The sequence below is a fragment of the Papilio polytes genome, unplaced genomic scaffold (genome assembly GCF_000836215.1).
Source record: "Papilio polytes unplaced genomic scaffold, Ppol_1.0 DF823824.1, whole genome shotgun sequence".
NCBI classification, from domain to species: Eukaryota; Metazoa; Arthropoda; class Insecta; order Lepidoptera; family Papilionidae; genus Papilio; species Papilio polytes.
Genome location: NW_013525380.1, coordinates 23181 through 42298, shown reverse-complemented (window position 1 = coordinate 42298; position 19118 = coordinate 23181). Strand labels below are relative to the sequence as shown.

At 36.3% G+C, this 19118-nt stretch overlaps 1 protein-coding gene across 1 annotated transcript in view; it reads right to left on the bottom strand.

Annotated features, from left to right (window-relative positions):
• Positions 1 to 3609: 3609 nt before the first annotated feature.
• The window catches only part of LOC106103304, a 28774-nt gene continuing 13265 nt past the window's right edge, over positions 3610 to 19118 (bottom strand). Inside the window, exons 10-26 of the mRNA XM_013283036.1 lie at positions 18367 to 18486; positions 16797 to 17002; positions 15940 to 16158; positions 15297 to 15458; positions 13444 to 13565; positions 12629 to 12805; positions 11870 to 12032; positions 11072 to 11276; positions 9512 to 9632; positions 8735 to 8904; positions 7934 to 8118; positions 7216 to 7422; positions 6763 to 6930; positions 6191 to 6318; positions 5570 to 5746; positions 4823 to 4985; positions 3610 to 3998 (exon numbers count right to left, since the gene is read on the bottom strand). Coding sequence (XP_013138490.1) covers positions 3796 to 3998; positions 4823 to 4985; positions 5570 to 5746; positions 6191 to 6318; positions 6763 to 6930; positions 7216 to 7422; positions 7934 to 8118; positions 8735 to 8904; positions 9512 to 9632; positions 11072 to 11276; positions 11870 to 12032; positions 12629 to 12805; positions 13444 to 13565; positions 15297 to 15458; positions 15940 to 16158; positions 16797 to 17002; positions 18367 to 18486 — 2896 coding nt within the window. The 3' untranslated portion in view covers positions 3610 to 3795. The remainder of the gene's footprint in view (positions 3999 to 4822; positions 4986 to 5569; positions 5747 to 6190; positions 6319 to 6762; positions 6931 to 7215; positions 7423 to 7933; positions 8119 to 8734; positions 8905 to 9511; positions 9633 to 11071; positions 11277 to 11869; positions 12033 to 12628; positions 12806 to 13443; positions 13566 to 15296; positions 15459 to 15939; positions 16159 to 16796; positions 17003 to 18366; positions 18487 to 19118) is intronic.

The following is a 19118-nucleotide window of genomic DNA, read 5'->3' as shown; positions in this document are numbered from 1 at the left end:
CATTTGGATAAGGATTGTAAAAAGTGGTTATTGTAAGAAAACCGTTAAAGATATATGCCGTCAAGGATTTTATTGTAGAACTTTTTGAAATCTACAATTTTTGCATACATAATTTTTATATACCTCTTACGGTTTAGTCAGCGTAAGCCGTAAAAGTTAAAGTTTAGTGAATTTTTAACGCCGTGAATCAGAAATATGTTGTGTACTAATAGTTCCTTAACATTAGTAATAATAAAATATAGCCTATGTTACTCACAGATAAATTACCTTTCTGATAGTGAAAGAATTTTTAAAATCGGTCCAGTGGTTTACGCGTGAATTACATACAAAAATAACAAATCTTTTCTCTCTATAACATTAGTATAGACAATATTGTTAAGGCACTGCAAGTCGTAAAAATGCGTGATTCTCGACGTTGTATTATATCAATTTTAATAACCAAGTAAACACGTAAAAGAACATAAGTTCGAGAACACTTCAACGAAAAGTTTCTTTAAAGAGAAATCTTTAAGACACTTAGGGTGGGCCAGTAAATATCCGATAGGTATGACACTCGAGTATTTAAGTGGTGACGATATGTCATAGACTACTGCAACCGATAGTTCTGTTGTGGTCCAAGTCATAAACGACGACCAGAGAATTATATTTCAACAGCGTGCGTACATATGAAACTAAATAAATAAATAAATAAATCCTTTATTATTTCATTTTAAAAATATATACATTTCATGAGAGCCTTGGCTCCTGCACTAGGTTCACCTGTGCTGCAGGAGCCAATCCCTTTCCCCATTTGTGAAGAGCAATACATATTCATAAGTGTCTAAACATAAAATACAAAGAAACACATTAAATTTACTTATTATAAAAATGACGAATAAAAAAAAACAAAGGAAAAGAAAATGACATACAGTTTTTTTTGTGCGTTGTTGAGTGTTTTGTGTCTGTGTGTGTGTGTGTGTGTTTTTGTGTATTTGTGTGTGGGAGAATAAATTATCGTATAACTCTTTAGTCTCGCTTTGATTCCTATGTCCTTATATGGAGGTTACATTACACGATTTTTAGTGCAACTAAACATTTGAATTGGCTACGATATCGACAATCGCACAACAATGTCCCCGCTCCAATACTGCATTATAGTTAAAATATAATATCACTCCTGTCGAAACCTACATCTTACTTTACTTAACTTCTTACTAATATTATAAATGCGAATGTTTAGATACATGAATGGATGGATGTTTGTTAGTAAACCCTAAACTGCTGAACGGATCTTGATAAAATTTAACATAGATGTAGAGGATAGTCTGGAAGAATACTTAGGCTACTTCTGTCCTGAAAATAGTTATGGTTGGTTTACTCAATAATTTAACAACGGTTCAACGTATCTTATTTAAATTTAGTACAGATATAGAACAAAGTCTGGAATATCATATTGCCGAGAATATAGTCCAAAAACATTTGTTTTTATAACATAAGGTGGTGAACGAGCAAGCGGCCACCTGAACTCGCCAAAATGGCAAAGCGACCGCTGCCCATAGTCATTCGCAATAGTGGACGCGTTGCCTACTCCTAATCGACGGAGGAGGAGACGCACATAAAGAGGATATTTTCCTTTCCTGTGCGTCTCCTCCACCGTCAAATCCACGTTCCCTTTCCATCCAACTCTTATAAGAAAAAGGGTGGAAAGGAAAAGGGTCTAAAGTTGGGCCTTCGGCGCCACACTCATCAGATGAAACGCGGAATTTCTCCCACTTCACGCCTGTCTACTATGTGATCGTGATATTGGTGGGGGCGAGCATGCCCATTAGTGCGAAGATGTTAAAGCGGGTTCTACCACTATTAATATCAGATTACCGAGGGATGGGAAGGATTAAAATCGCTTTCCGCTGATGCCTTACACTGCGCAGTAATATGTACTCGATGCCAGAACTGCCAAATCGTCCAAAAAATCTTAGAATGACACATTAGGGATGGCACTACATATTAAAAAGTGTACTTATTGATGGAAAACTTAATAAAAATTTAAAAAGACATTCAAAAGGTGTTTAATAAAATAACAAATACGATTGTTGCTGTTACTAGCTAATGCTCGCGACTTCGTCCGCGTGAAACTAAAATATAAAAAAATGCCTATGTTACTCACTGGTTATGTAGCTTTTTAATAGTGAAAGAATTTTCGAAATCGGCCCAGTAGTTTTTGAGTTATCTCAAAATATATACAAAAGTACAAGTCTTTTTTTGATAATATTAGTATAGGTTAGAACAAATGAAATTCGAAAACACATTTGACGAGATCAAGGCCAGTGTATGACTTTACCAACACCCTATGGTACATTTCAATTTAAGATTTTTAAAGGTAATAAGAGACAGCCCTTGATGCATCTTGAAGTAATCAATTGTGCATTGGCGTGCGCGCGACACCGCACAAGGGAGGGAAGGAGAGGGAAGTGGCTCAGAAGTATTACAAGAATATTTAGCCGATAGTCGGATAAATTAAATAAAACAATATTCACGATTGACAAAGAACGAGATTTAATCGTTTGGAATTCAAGAAGTCATACACATACATACAAAACTACATACATTAAAACTTCAAGAGAAAAACATAATCCTAAGTCAGTCGGGAAGATCTTTTATTTTTGCTTAAATTAATGCCTAGTAACGCCATCTATTGGCAACCCCAAGTATTGGACCTTTTAATATTTTTTTTACCTATGTAGCACTAATTAAAAAAAAGAGTTTTAATTTACACATAGTAAAAAAATCACTCACTGATGAACGTCATCTTTTTATTGTAGAAAATAAATGCGACATTGTTTTCTTCCCGTCGCTAGATGACACTATATTTTGTTCCTATATTAATAAAAATCTTTTTTCGAATTCAACGTGTCTTATTTATCTTAACCTATTTATTAACCTAATACATTTTAATCGTATTAATTTTATAATTTTTCCATTTTATTTTAAATAACTTGAGCAAAAATAAATGTTAAAGTTTTGTTTTACATACGATAGATGGCGTTATACAATATTTCAATGTACAAATACAATGAACTTGTACTTATTAGTCAAAATTGGCCGATTCATGAATTATAAATAAATCTTACTTATTCACACATTTAAAATTTTACTGAATTTATTACTTACAAGACTAATAAGTTATTTAAAAGCGCGATTTTTTAAATCAAATTACAAAACGTATGCTACCCCTTATCGTGTTTGTTACTAAAGCGGAAAAATAGTAAATAACCCAAAACGATATTTTTATATATTTTCGTGATATCCTTTTTGTTTTCTAACTTGAAGACTATCAGTCAAAGGGTGTAAGCCAAATCTATCTTCACTTCTACACTATTATAAAAAAGCGTAACACACACTTCTTTGTTGCCTAAGATGTCAGCAATTACAGCATATTTTTGAATAATTCTTTTTTATAAAAAGCTCTACACTTACGTCATGCTTTAGTCTATATATTTTCACGCCATTAAACTTAGGGGTAAACATTTTAGATAAAGATTTAGATAAGTTGCCAACATCAAGGAAGCAAGATTACCAATGTTTGTCATATCATGTCATTTGCAATTGAGAATTTGACAGATGTAAATCAAAAGAAAGTTTTTATAATTTCATGCCGATGAAGCCGTACGGGAACAGCTAGTATTAAAATAAAATCGATTGTAGCCCAACGCGATTTACCTATAGTATCAAATTATCAAATTGTAACTTCATGTAGAGGGTCAAAACGTCTATTGACAAATTTAATATCAGTCTATGTATAAAAAATATTCACTAGGGTTATGTGAGCCAGTGCGTTTTAATTAAATTCTGATACATAGAGATGGCAGTGAATCCTGTGAGCGAGTGCGTGTTACACAAACTGTTATCATTCGAAGGTGGACTTGTTGACGCGATGCCACGAATATAGAATCTTACAGTATTAAACACGGTCTCAGGGAATGCAAGACCACCACCACTATCGCCACGACAAAGCATTATACCTGAAAAAAAAACAATCTTACTAATATTATAAATGCGAAAGTTTAGATGGATGGATAATTGTTAGAGTTTGTAGCCTAAACTGCTGGACGGATAACGATAAAAGGCATAGATGTAGAGGATGGATGAGGAGAGATGTCAGTCTTTACACGATATTTAAAAAATACAGACGAGGTAATGAACTTTATTAACCGGTATTTTCTCTGAAAGGTATATCAGTTGTCAAGTTTAGATCCATCTCGTGTGTTGACATGTAATAAAACGTTTTACAAAATTATAAGACGACATCTATTGGCAATTAATTTAAATACAGTTAATTATTATGGTTTTGGGGATCTATCAATAGATGGAGTTAGTGAGTTGTGAAAAATGTTTCAAGTGAAGTCAACTATGCTTCCTTTATGCTTTTTAATCTTTTTGATACACGACTATGCTTTATTCTATTAGAATAGAAAAAAGAGCGTGGTATGTACATATGCAGCGAGATGATTATAATAAAAAGTAAAAATACAAACTACAAATGTAGAGATGGATGGATTGCGTGAAAGGTGACATGATCAAGAAGGTAGTAATGATTGGGATGATGGATGATAGAGTTATTTGGATTACGAAAACCCGCTGCGCCGATACTATGGAGGTAGGATAAGGTAGGGGATCTCCCCTATTCCTTCCTATTACTTCTGTCTTCCTCTACCTTTCATCTGAAAGGTAGAGAAAGACAGAAGTAATAGGATTTTATGAAAAATATGCTAAAGGGAGTTAATTCAGATATGACTGATAGAGATGTATGGAGAAGTACAGACTTCTTTTTCATCGTATAACTTACCCTTGATATCTCCAGCACATATTTTATCATACGTGATGAATTGTTTGTACGCATGCGATGTTTGACGCACGCAGTCTACATAAGACACGTAAGGCATGTCGACTACCTTCAGTTCTCGGGACTCGGAACCCTTGAGGCCGGTGGTGAGGCCCCAACCCGCCGCCTATTATAAAAAAAATATTGTACACGATTTCTTCTACTAATATTAAAAAATCAATAAAAAAGGTGAAGAAACTACAAGAGAATACGTATTTGGTGGGTAAGAGGAAATAATTATACTACTTGTAGTTATTTCATTCCTCTGTCTGGAAAATGTAGATACATCTACGATCTACAGGTGTATGTAACGCTGCGGAAATCCGCGGTGTTCCACTTCAGCAAAAAATGCCGTGTATCACTTACCGACTTTTTTTCATACAGACATTTATAAGCTGCGTTGTATTGGTTTGCGTTACGCGTCTCGTTTCAAAATGTTCAATCGATTGTAGCTTTTAAAGTGGAACACCGCCAGAATCCCCGACTGTACAGCAGTAAATTCATAGTCATACTATAACATTTTTGTATATATTGAAATAACTCAAAAACTACTGGGCCGATTTCAAAAATCGTTTCACCATTAAAAAGCTACGTTATCGTTGTGTAACATAGATTACATATTTTTAATTTCACGTGAACGAAATCGCGAGCAACAGCTAGTCATACTATAAAAGTCTAAGAATTGTGTAACCGATAAGTTCGATAGAGTACCTTTCCTTCAGCGCCAGGCTGCAGCTGGCTCTCGGCGAAGTCATGCCTAAAGTCTAGGCAGACAGGTCGCACGTACGTCTGGTACTGGAAGGGTCCTGACACCATTACGATAGCGATGTCGTCCCTGTAGTACAGATCGCGGCCCTGATAGTACTTCGATATAACTATCTTCTCAATCTGTTAAGAAAATGTTAATCAGTATAGGGAATCTGATCAATCCATAGGGAAGGCGCTCACGTCCATTACGTGCGTCAACCTGGGCGATAACGTTTTTCAAGTTCATCCACTTGCCCTTATCCCTTACGGCGGGTCGGTACAATATGTGCTGCTCTTCCATACATCTCTATCAGCCGTCATATCTGAATCCACTCCCTTCTTAAGCATATCCTCTTTCACACAATCCATCCATACTTTCTTCGGTCTTCCTCTACCTTTGTAGCCATCCACATTCAATCTTAACACTTTCTGGTTTATGTCCCCGTCGTTTCGTCGTATAACATGTCCATAACACGCTAACCTTTTGCTTCTCAATTTCTCCACCACTGGCGTTACTTTTAAACTTCCTTTAATGTACTCATTTTTTAAAGTTTTGCAAGTTAATTTTGAATTAAGTGTACTCACGTCAGATTTCTGTGCGTACGGCTCGTCGGCGACGTTGTCCCAATCTCGGTGCAATTTGCCGACCGCCACTGCGTAGCTTTTAATGCTGAATAACTTCTTTTCTCTTTCGTTCCAAAAGCAATGAGCAGCTGTGAAAAATATATTAAATTACATTATGTATTAAATAAGACTATAACGCCATCTCTGTGTCCTTTTTGTTATCAGAGTTATCAAAATCAACGCCATCTATTATCAGAACCCTTTCATATAAAGCAGACACAATTGACAGCTTTTGCTTCCTTCCGATTTAAACATATCTGTTGATTTATTTTTATTTATACAAGGGGATTCTTATTTCTGAAGAATATATCGGCCAATTTGAACACCCTTGTTTATGTTACTGACCCGTCAGTTAATTCTATAGTACAGTAAAATCCTTTTAAGGCGATTTTCTAGCCAGTACATTTATACACACAGAGATTGTATTACGTCACTGGGACCAGTTAACGTTCACTATGCCAGGTTGCCAGTCCAGTTATTGAGCGCGGCTGAGCTGTGGCCAAGTGTGCGCCACGTATTATAGGCTAGCTTACCTGACAGTACGACGGAGTTGCTGATCAGAGACCCGCCGCAGATCTGATCGTGTGTTCCATTCTCGACGTTCTTGAAATAGATGCCAGCATGCCATGGAACATCGCCGAACTTCGCTGTCTCGCCGCCCAGCACCAGTGGTGCACCCTTAGGAGTTAAAGTACCGCACTCTGCAAAATGTATTTTAACGGTGGTAGAGACACCATGTATTAAAACATTTTATTAAATTATATTAAGGTCCACCTTATGGTCTAAAATAAATTTGAAGCGATTGACATAAATAAAATTAATTATGAGGATTAATTAATAGATGGCGTCAGTGAGATAATTGAATTAATTGAAACTGCCTCCTCTATTTATTTTCTTAATCTCTGATTTTAGCAAAGAATGCATGCGGTTGCAACCTTTTAAGTTGTTACTGGCTTATTTAGTACTCTATGATAAAAAATATATACCAGGAACACATGTAGGGGAGGAACTCCATTGGCCTCTTCTACAGACCATATAAGGCAACTCGAGCGGGGTGTAATAATTAGGCTCCTTGCACGTCGGCTGGATCACGGTACCTTCCACTTCGTATTCTTTACAAGGTCTTGTCGTTTCCGTACCCTCTATGATACAGTTATAGTTTATACTTTCGTGTTTATCCAAATAACAGGTTTCTGCAAGAAAATATCATCAATATACTAGCTTTCGTCTGCGACTCCGTGCGTGTAGAATAAAAAAACAAAAGTGAGTAGCCTATGTGTTCCTCCAAACTATCCTCTACATCTATGCCAAATTTAATCGAGATCCGTTTAGCAGTTTAGGCTATAAATTCTAATAGACAACCAGCTAAACTTTCACATTTATAATTTTAAATAAAAAGTAAGATTGATTGAATATTAGCTGTTGCACAAGACAGGCGTGTTGTGGAAACAATTCCGCATGTTATCTGATGAGTGTGTGCGCCGGAGGCCTAATTTTAGTCCCTTTCCCTTCTAACCCTTTTTAGAAGGAAAGGATGGGAAGAGAAAGTGGACTTGACGGAAGAGACGCATAAGAAGGAGAAATATCCTTTTATCCATCCATCCATCTACAACTGCGGATGTCTAAGCAGCGGTCGCTTCACCATTTTGGCGGATTCATGGCCGGTTGCTCGTTCGACATGTTATTTTATAAAAAAAAACTTACGCAAACACTGTGGGAGCCTCTGTCCAGACCACAGTCCTTCTGAGCAGAAGACCTTAGGGTCTTCCAGCATCGCGAACCTCTTGTAGCAGGAGTATTGGAGTACAACGAAGGTAGCCTCCTCGTCCTCCACCTTAGGCCACAAGACGTGGTACACACCGTTGTCAGGTTGAGCAGGTAAAATGCATCTGAAATAAAAGGAAAGTCTTGTTAGTAAATAAGAGAAATGTTTACTATATATTTATTTTCGAAGTAATATACAGATTCTTCAATCATACTAATATTATGAACGCGAAAGTTTAGATGGATGGATTTTTGTTAGAGTTGGTAGCCTAAACGGTTGAACGGATTTCGATGAAATTTGGTATAGATGTAGAGGATAGTCTGGAAGAACACATAGGCTACTTACTATTGTTATGAACAGAGTCGCTAGTTTTATTATAAGATGAGCTGTTGCCATCAAACTTCGTTAGAGCGGAATTTAAAAAAATAGTAGTTACCTATAATACTACAAACACTCCAATTTGATTATATGTATAGTATAGATATAAAGATAGACTAGCTTTCGCCCTCGACTCCGTCCACGTGGAAATAAAAAAAAAACTCAAGTAAGTCGCCTATGCGTTCTTCCAAATTACCATCTACATCTATGCCAAATTTCATCGAGATTCGTTCAGCAGTTTAGGCTACAAACTCTAACAAACATCTATGCATCCATCTAAACTTTCGCATTTATAATCTTAGTAAGTATTAGTAAGAAGTAAGATGGATTAGATGCAGATAGTATACACATATATGAATTACTTCTCAGTGATTGCTACTTCATTCATATCAGGCGCAACAGTTGTTGTTGGTCTTCTTGTTGTTGTTGTCGTTGTTGTTGTCGGCCTCATTGTTGTTGTTGGATGTTGTCCCCGATTGCCATCCGAACAAGCGTCATCAGATTCATCTGAGCCGTCCTTGCAGTCTCTTATCTAAAACAAATTGAATCACCATTCATGTTCATAAACAAATGTGCGGCAAACTTATCTGACCCGGGTGAGGTAAGTATCTTGTGAAACTTGATACTTTGTCACTGACCAGCTGCGCCATCAGGGCGAATATATAGCCTTTTTCGTAGTACTTTTTATCTTTCTAATCTATCGCTCGGGATTCCATCCGAGTGGAATTGAAAACAAAAGTAAGTAGCCAATGTGTTCTTCCAGACTATTCTCTACATGTATGCCAAATTTCCTCGAGATGCGTTAATCAATTTAGGCTACAAATAATATATATTAAATAAGTTAATCTTACTAATATAATAATACTTCGCCCGCGTGAAATTTAATAATATAGCCTATGTTACTCACAGATTAATTACCTTTCTAATGGTGAAAGAATTTTTAAAATCGGTCCAGTAGTTATTGAGTTATTTCAATACATACAAAAATACAAATCTTTCCTCTTTATAATATTCTTATAGATTAGTAAGATTTCAGTTTTTCGAATCTTTATAGGATAAATGGGAATAACTATATAAGAGCTGAGGTATTGTATTTTATACAATATGCTTGGGACAGATAAAAGAGTACATTAACTTACTCCATCGCACTTGGATGCGTCATCAATGCACTCGCCTGACGTACAGCGGTACTGATTGACGTTACAACGTACTGAACTGCCTCCTCCATTTGGTTTAACATCGTACTGAGGCAAATCGATCCTGTTTTATCACAAAGATTACTTCAATTAAATATGCTGTGACCAGAATTCTAAAACTGTTGTTCGCGATACGTCGGCGTGAAATTAAAAAAATGATAACAAAACATTGCCTATGTTACTCACTGATAACGTAGCTTTATAATGGTGAAAGAATTTTTGAAATCCACCCAGTAGTTTTTGAATTATGTCAACATACAAATTACAAATCTTTCCTCTTTATAATATTAATATAGACTAGTAGAAGTATAGATATAGATTAAAAATATACTAATTATAGGTAGTTTAAAAACATAGCCAGTGATGAAACATGAGATAAGCGTTGAATATGACCCGATAGAAACACCAACGAAATATTTATTGCGTAAAAGAGGGAATAAGAAATCAATTCAGATACAAGGAGTATACAAATTTGACTGTTAATTTAAAACATTATTAACATAATCTAATTAACGCTATCTATCGATAGATCCTCAAAACTACATGTCAATTTTGTTTAAATTAATAGCCAATAGATGTCATTAAATAATTGTTATGTAACACTTTTACGAAAAACAGAGCTTATTATAATTTTGTAAAATGTTTAATTACATGTCAATTTAAGGTGTCACTAGGTAAATAGTAAACGGTAAGTTATTTTTATATTAGTAGTTATCGAAATCGATTCAAACACAGATTTACAGACGGTATAACATTTAAAACACGTGCCAGTTTACTGGCACATTTTTCATACAATTGTCACTAACGCCATCTGTTGATAGATCCTCAATACTACATGTCAATAACGTTAATTCTATTTAAATTAATTGTCCATAAAAATGTTTAAATTTCATTTTGCCTGCTTAGTATATTTAGTTTTTTTTTTTTATAACATAAGGTGGCAAACGAGCAATCGGCCACCTGAAACCGCCATAATGGCGAAGCGACCGCTGCCATAAACATCCGCAATTGCAGATGCGTTGCCTACCCTTATACGACGGAGGAGATGCACATAAAGAGGATATTTCCCCTTCCTATGCATCTCCCCCACCGTCAAATCCACTTCCTCTTCCCAACTTCTCATTATAAGAAAAGAGTGGTAAAGAGAAAGGGAATTAAATTAGGCCTCCGGCACCACACTCATCAGACGAAACACGGAATTGAAAAATATAGAGCTATAATTTTGTAAAATGTGTTATTACAAGGACATGAGATGGCACTAACTTTGACAACTGATATAGTACCTATCAGAGAGAGTACCAGGGAAAAATGTTTGTACACAATGCCTCGTCTATTTACTATTCAAATACGTTCTGTATGGATGAGGGCTATAGCTTTAAAGATTCAATATCACAGTTCACTATACGTCCCCACCGAGGAACTCGGAGCCTACCCTAAAGTTAGGGTGACTAGGCCATAGTCAACCACGCAATCAATCAATCAAGTCAGATGCAATATACTTACTCCAAATTCTCTTTAATGAAGTGTTCATGTTTAAACAATTCCGTAAAAGTAATAATTGCTATATTATGACAATGTCTATTCCCAGCAGCTTGATCAGGCACCGGCGAGGTCGATATGATCCCACGCAGGAAGTAACGAGTTCCTTGTTTCTCTAACTCTGGGAAGACCAATCCTCCGCCTCCATCACCTTTGCATATATCTGTACCTAGAAGAGAATGGAATGTTTCAACAATGACAATTCTATAGATGTGTCTGCAAATGAAAAGGTCATAATGAGAATAAAAGCCAGTCCTACCACTGACTGACAGAGACTCAGATTAAAAGTGACGACACTGTCATAAGAAAACAAAATCCGATTGTTATCGGACAATTTACAAGAATTGTGAGACAGGCCTTTATCCTCATTATCACCTTTCCCTAATATAACTACTACAATTTATGATTTAAATCTATACTATTATAATAAAGCGTAAACACACACTTTTTTGTTGCAAGATGTCAGCAATTACAGCATATTTTTTAATAATTCTTTTGTTATTAAAGCCCTACACTTGCGTCACGCTTTAGGCTATATATTTTCACGCGAATAAACTTAAGCGGTATAATTTTGGATAAAAACCCTAATGTGGGAAAGAGACCATAAGTTGCTGCCAACACCAAGAAGCAAGATTGAAGGTTTGTCACGTCATGTCATGTGACATTTGCTATTGATATTTTGACAAATGTAAACATTAAATAAAATTTTCATAATTTCATGCGGATGAAGCCGCACGAGAACAGCTAGTACCGGATACATACCATTACTATACCCAGCGCAGATCTTATCTGAGGTTATATACTCTCGGAACTGCATAGGCGCGTTGTTTATACATTCGGTAATGTCCATATAAGGTATATCTATTGATTTCAGTGTCGGTGGAGGTTTTGCAGCTCCTGTGTCTACCAAACCAAAGCCTGTCACCTTAAAAAATACAAACGAAGAACCTCCTTTTAACCTAATCTCCTTTTAACCTCCTTTTAACCTAATCTCCTTTTAACCTCCTTTTAACGTCATAACCAATTACTTTTATATTTTCGCTCCAGACATTTCATTTGAAACATTTTATACTAACGCTATGTATTGTTAAATTCTTAAAACCACATGTTAATATAGTTAATTGTACTTAAAGTAATTTTGGAAAAAAATCTTTTATTACATACTAGCTTTCGCCCGCGACTAGTCCGAGTGGAATTAAAAAATAAACAAAAGCATTATAAGAGTTCTTCCAGACTATACTATACATTTATGCAAAATATCATCGAGATCAAATTAACAATCTAACAAACAACCATCCATCTAAACTTTCGCATTTATAATATTAGTAGGACCAATTCAAGGACACGAGACGGCACTAAACTTGACTACTGATATAGTACCGGTGAAAACATTTTGTATACTGTGCCTTGTCTATGTAAATGTCTATTTAAGAAATGTATAGACATACTCAGCTATTATACTCGTATGGACATTGTCTTTGGCTCTAACACATGAGGAATTGATACAAAATGTCTTCTAACCTTTCCTAATGCTCCCGGTTCCAATTGTCTCCTATTGAAATCACTATCGAAGTCGAGGCACACAGGACGAACATTCAGAGTGTATACTATAGGTTCAGCGAGAAGCACCACTGCTACGTCGTCCTGGTAGTTTGTTGCAGCACCTAAGAACCTTTTAGGTAACGTTATGCTTTTGACCTGCAAAATAATCATTTTTATAGGAAAGTAAACGAGTGGTTTGGATAAATAGGTCGCTACGTATAGTTGCGTAATCGATATAAAGAGGATTTTTTCCTTTTCCATGTGTCCCCTGCATGTAACAAGGAGAACGTTATGAGTGTGGACATAGGTAGCGGTAGACGTAGACAGAGTTGTATTTCGTGAAAGACATGATCAAGAAGGCAGTGACTGAGATGTCGTATGATAGAGTTATTTGGAGGACAAAAACCTGTTGCGCCGACCTTACGGGTTTAGAACAAAGAAGAAGATGATGTTCCTTTCACTGTCAAATCCACTTCCACATCTCTTTCTGTCCATTTGTAAGGTTTGGAAGGAACACTTGTCTCCTCTCATCTTCGTCAACTTGCATTATCCCTTACGGAAGGTCGGCAAAGTCGTCACTTGTCTCCTGTGTGTTTGAGATATCGCATAGGACGCGCCAGTACATTCGTGCAACAAACATTATTACGGGCTCTACCAATGTTGACGACTGTCAGGCAACACTTTTAGGAACGAAGTGATTCAAAATATATCTTTTTTTAAGCCAAAGTACTTATTGCCTCGGTCTTGAATAATTTTAAATACATTCACGAACAAAAAGAGTATTGAATACTTACATTCATCTTTTGTGCTTCTACGTCCCTCTTATTGTTCCAAGGTCTGTAGATTTTGCCGACCGCCACCGCGAATAACGAACTAGGCAGTTGTTTCTCAGTTTCACTCCAGAAGCAATGGGCGGCTGTGAAATTCAGATCAGAGATCAGTAAGTTTGTTTATATAAGACTAGGTGTTCCCATGCGACTTCATTCGCACAAAATTATAAAAATTTCATTTTATTGTTCACGTTGGTCAAACTATCAATTGCAAATGTCAAAATGACATGACATGATGGCAAACCATGGCAACCTTGCTTCCTTGATGTTGGCAACAACTTATGGTCTCTTTCCCACATTAGAGTTTTTACTCAAAATATTCACCACTAAGTTTAACGGCGTGAAAATATATAGCTTAAAGCGTGACGCAAGTGTAAGGCTTATTATTAAAAAAAAGAATTATTCGAAAATATGCTGTGATTGCTGACATCTAGGCACAATAAGTGTGCGTTTACGCTTTATTATAATAGTATAGACTGTCTATAACGTATAGATAAGTGTGTTTTTTTATATCAATGAAGCAAGGTTGCCATGGTAAAGATATTGTTATCCAATGTCGAAGATCTCATTGTCATTTGTCCATTTGAATTTTAACATTTGCAATGGAGAATTTCAAATGTAAACAATAAATAAAAGACATTCAAAAAATGTATAAAGGGAGCATAGTTAACACTTCGCTCGAGACATTTTTCACATGACCACTAACGCTATCTATTGATAAATCCTCAAAACCACATGTCAATTGTATTTAAATTCCAAGAGTGTCATTAGATAATTTTTATAGTACTGTTTAGTTTATTTTATAACAAAAGATGAAGCTACATCTATATACTATTATAATAAAGCGTAAACACACACTTCTTTGTTACCTAAGATGTCAGCAATTACAGCATATTTTCGAATAATTCTTTTTTTAATAAAAAGCCTTACACTTGCGTCACGCTTTAAGCTATATATTTTCACGCCATTGAACTTAGGGTTAAATATTTTGGATAAAAACCCTAATGTGGGAAAGAGACCATAAGTTGCTGCCAACATCAAGGAAGCAAGATTACCAAGTTTTGTCATGTCATGTCAATTTGATACGTGTAAACAATAAAAAAAAATATGCAGATGAAGTCACACGGGAACAGCTACTCTATACTAATATTACAAAGAGGAAAGATTTGTATTCATATATGTATTTGATTCACGGAAAAACTATTGGGGCGATTTAAAAAATTCTTTCACCATTATAAAGGTAATTTATCTGTGAGTAACATAGGCTATATTTTGTTTCATTTTTTAATTTCACGCGGGCGAAGTCGCTAACATCTAGGGTAAAAAAATTTAATTACATGTACACACGAGGTGACACTAAACTTGACAACTGATATAGTACCTGTCAGAGAAAGTACCGGTAAAAAATGTCTATATATTTCTTAAATGACTTTGCAACAGAATAAAGTTATTATAAATGGTTGCCCGCAACCTTGTTCGCGTGGTATTACGAAAACATACCAATTATATAAATAACAAAAAGCTACGTATCCCTCGAGAACCGGACATTTCTCGGGGATGAACCTTATCCTATATGATCGAGTAAACATTAAAAAACTAAATTAATTAATACCACGGGAACCGTCACTATTCCCGGGATAAAAAGTAGCCTATGTGTTCTTCCATACTATGCTCTAAACCTGTGCTAAATTTCATGGAGAACCGTTCAGCCGCAGGCTACAAACGCTAGCAAACATCCATCCATCGTAACTTTCGCATTTATAATATTTATATGACATGATTTCATGCGGAGGAAGCCGCACGGGAACGGACCGTACCTGATATCACTGTAGTGCGGCTTACGATAGTCCCCCCGCATAAAGCTAAATACGGTTTCGTTTTCTTCGTATATATCGTGGCATGCCAAGGTAATGCTCCTCTAGTGACATTGTATGGGACTGCTGATTTTCTTTCTTTATTTGATGCGATTATCCCGCACTCTGTAAAACAAAATAAACTTTAGAAGTGAAACTAAAATACAATTTGAATAAACCATGTGCGAATGGCGGAACATATATATATCCTCTTTACGTTTTCTGTCCAATAAGGTATGCAACCCAACTTAACTTGTCGCAAATATCTAAAGTGATACATTTGCTATTTTAATAAATCAGGCGCTTTTTTCTAAAACATTAAGATAATACTGTTCGTCAACAAACTAGATATACAAACTGAATCACTATATTAGCCAGGAGTAGAGTAGGTATTTAATGTTCTTCAAAATCAGTTCAGTCGTTTAGAGTAAACCTTCTTATATGTTGGTCATGGGTCTCTGAAGTTTCCATTTATTACCTAGCGACTCACTAGTTACCCTATGTTTAAACGCAGTAAATCTCAAGTTATCTATTTTATGTTATCAAAAACATCGTATGGTTAAAAGCTGAAATACATTAATATGTAAAAGTGTTGAATTTCACTTACGTTGTGAGCATTTTGGCAGATAATTCCAAGTGCCTTCAACACATTGCATGAAAGATAGCGGCGCGGGGCTGTAGTAAAAAGGTGCCTTACACTCCGGCCGCACTACTGCACCATTCGGCTGCCGTTCCTCGCACAGAGAGGATATCTCCGAGCCGTCTTTAGCAGCGCACCGGAATTCCATATTCGATTGTTTTAATAAGGGCTTCAATGTACATTCTCCTGTTAAAATAGAAATAACAGCTGTCACCTACGACTCCGTACGCGTGGAATTAAAAAAAATAATCAAAAACAGCCTATGTTACTAATAACGTAGCTTTTTAATAGTGAACGAATTTTTTAAATCGTCAGAGTAGTTTTTGAGTTATTTGAATCCAAACTATCCTCTATATCTATACTATTACAATAAAGCGTAAACACACACTTCTTTGTTGCCTAAGATGTCAGCAATTACACCATATTTTTGAATAATTCTTTTATAATAAAAAGTCCTACACTAACATCATGCTTTAGGCTATATTTTCACGCCATTAAAATTAGGTGAATATTTTGGATAAAAACCCTAATGTGGGAAAGAGACCATAAGTTGCTGCCAACATCAAGGAAGCAAGATTGCCATTGGTAATTGGTATTTTGACATTTGCAATTGAGAATTTGACAAATGCAAACAAATTTATAATTTAATGCGGATGAAGCCGCACGCGTACAGCTAGTCTATACTTAATTTCATCGAGATCGTATTTATAACAGTAAGATATACAAGTTGTATTATATTTTCTCTACTGTAACAACAGATGCAATTTGGATTAATCAATCTAGATAATAGACAAATTTTTGAGGTTAGTTTTTTTAATACTGACGTAAGCATTGAGGTATTTCCGAAGACCATTTGCCTGTGTTACATGTCACTACCTCTGGACCCTGCAGCATGTACCCTGGGTGACATTCCACTTTCATCGTTACCGACATCAACACCATTCCAGGCCGAATATTTTCTTCGCCTTGTACTGTGTATGTCCCGTGATCGGGAAACTTCGGCAATTTGCAGACAAACGTATTCTGCGTCCTGTTGACAAGCATACATTTTAGAATTACAGGTAAATCATGATTGAAATTTACCTCAAGTATGGTTTATACTGTTATTATTAACAGTGGTAGAGCCCGCTTTAACATCTTCGTATGAATGGGTTGGCTCGCCCGTTGTAATACCACGACCACATAGAAAACAGGCGTGAAGTGGAAGCAATTTCCCGTTTCGTCTGATGAGTGTGGTACGGGAGACATAATTTTAGTCCCTTTCCCTTTCCGTCCTTTTCTTAAGAGGAAAGGATGGGAAGGAAAAGTGGATTTGACGGTGGAGGAGACGCAAAGGACGGGGAAATGTCCTCTTTATGTGCGTCTCCTCCTCTGTCAATTATGGGTAGGCAACGCATCTGAGATCGCGGATGTTTATGGGCAGCGGTCGCTTTCCATTTAGATGGATTCAGGTGGCCGCTTGCTCGTTTGCTACCTTATATTATAAAAAAAGATCTTAACTACCTGTTATTCACGACTTCGCCCACATGAAATTAAAACAAAATGTAGCCTAAGTTACTCATTGAAACGTAACTTTTTAATGGTGAAAGAATTTTTGAAATCGGTCCAGTAGTTTTTAAGTTATTTCGATAAATACAAAAGTCCATAATTACAAATCTTTCCTCTTTATAATATACTAGTATCGCCGGCGATTCGGTGCGCGTGGATTTAAAAAAAAAAACAAAAGTGAATAGCCTCTGTGTTCTTCCAGACTATGTTCTACATCTATGCCAAATTTCATCGAGATCCGTTCAGCAGTTTAGGCTACAAACTCTAACAAACATCCATTCATCTAAACATTCGCATTTATAATATTAGTATGATATAAAGTATAGATATAGATATATAATATACGAGCTGTTGCCCGCAACTTCGTCTGCGTGGTATTAGAAAACATACGAACTATATAAATTACAAAACCTACGTATCCCTCGGGAACCGGACATATCTCGGGGATGAAGCTTATCCCATGTGTACTCCAGACTTTGTTTTATATCTGTACCAAATTTCAATAAGATATGTTGAACCGTTGCAGAATGATCGAGTAAACATAAAAAAAATAAATGAATGAATCCCACGGGAACCGTAACTATTCCCGGGATAAAAAGTAGCCTATGTGTTCTTCCCGACTATGCTCTAAACCTGTGCCAAATTTCATGGATATCCGTTCAGCCGTTTAGGATACAAACGCTAACAAACATCCATCCATCCATCTAAACTTTCGCATTTATAATATTAGTAAGAAGTAAGATAGCTGTTAGTAAAGAATTGAACACGAGCCAGTCGCTTTATAACCAGTGTGCCAGTTACTGACATGTGTATTTCCTAACGTACTATAACCTCAAAGTGTCTTACGTGTTAGTCTGTGATGTTTTACATGTCGACTCGTCACTGCCATCAGGGCAGTCTATTACACCATTGCACCTCAATGCTGTTTTAATAAACGTATTGTCAGCACACATCCACTGGGAATCTCTGAAAAAATCCAATTAAATCAACAATTCAGTTTAACACGAACGGATAAGATACGAAATAAGTATATTAGAGGAAAATTGAGTAGCCCCAGTGGTAGACAAATCAAGGAGTAAAAGGTTAGCGTGGTATGAGCTGTTAATGATGAATCGCATGTAACAGGAACGTTAGTTAATAATGTGGAAGGGTATAGAAGTAGCAGTGGGGCGTCGCGGTGGCAAGCGAAAGCGATCCCGTGGCGCCCCACACATTGGCCAGGAGGGAACGAAGGGGTTTAGTGAGGTATGCCCCCCACTATGGGGGGAGAGTCCCACATAACTCACGTGTTCTGCCCCGAGGCATGGAGTATGCGTAACGCATTCCCCTTCGAAAAAATAAAAGGGTATAGAGGTAGACCTGGAAAGAGATGAATGGATTGCGTGAAAGGTGGCATGATCAAGGGAGTGACTGAGATGACTGATGATACGAGTTATTTGGAGGAGGAAAATCTGGTGTACCGACATTACGGCAGTAGGTTAAAACCGACTTCCAAACAAAATACACTAAAACAAAACAAAATGCACTAAAAACAAAACAAAACATTCTCAAAAAAACAGTACACTAAAAAGTAACGAAATAATTACTTGAAAATAGTA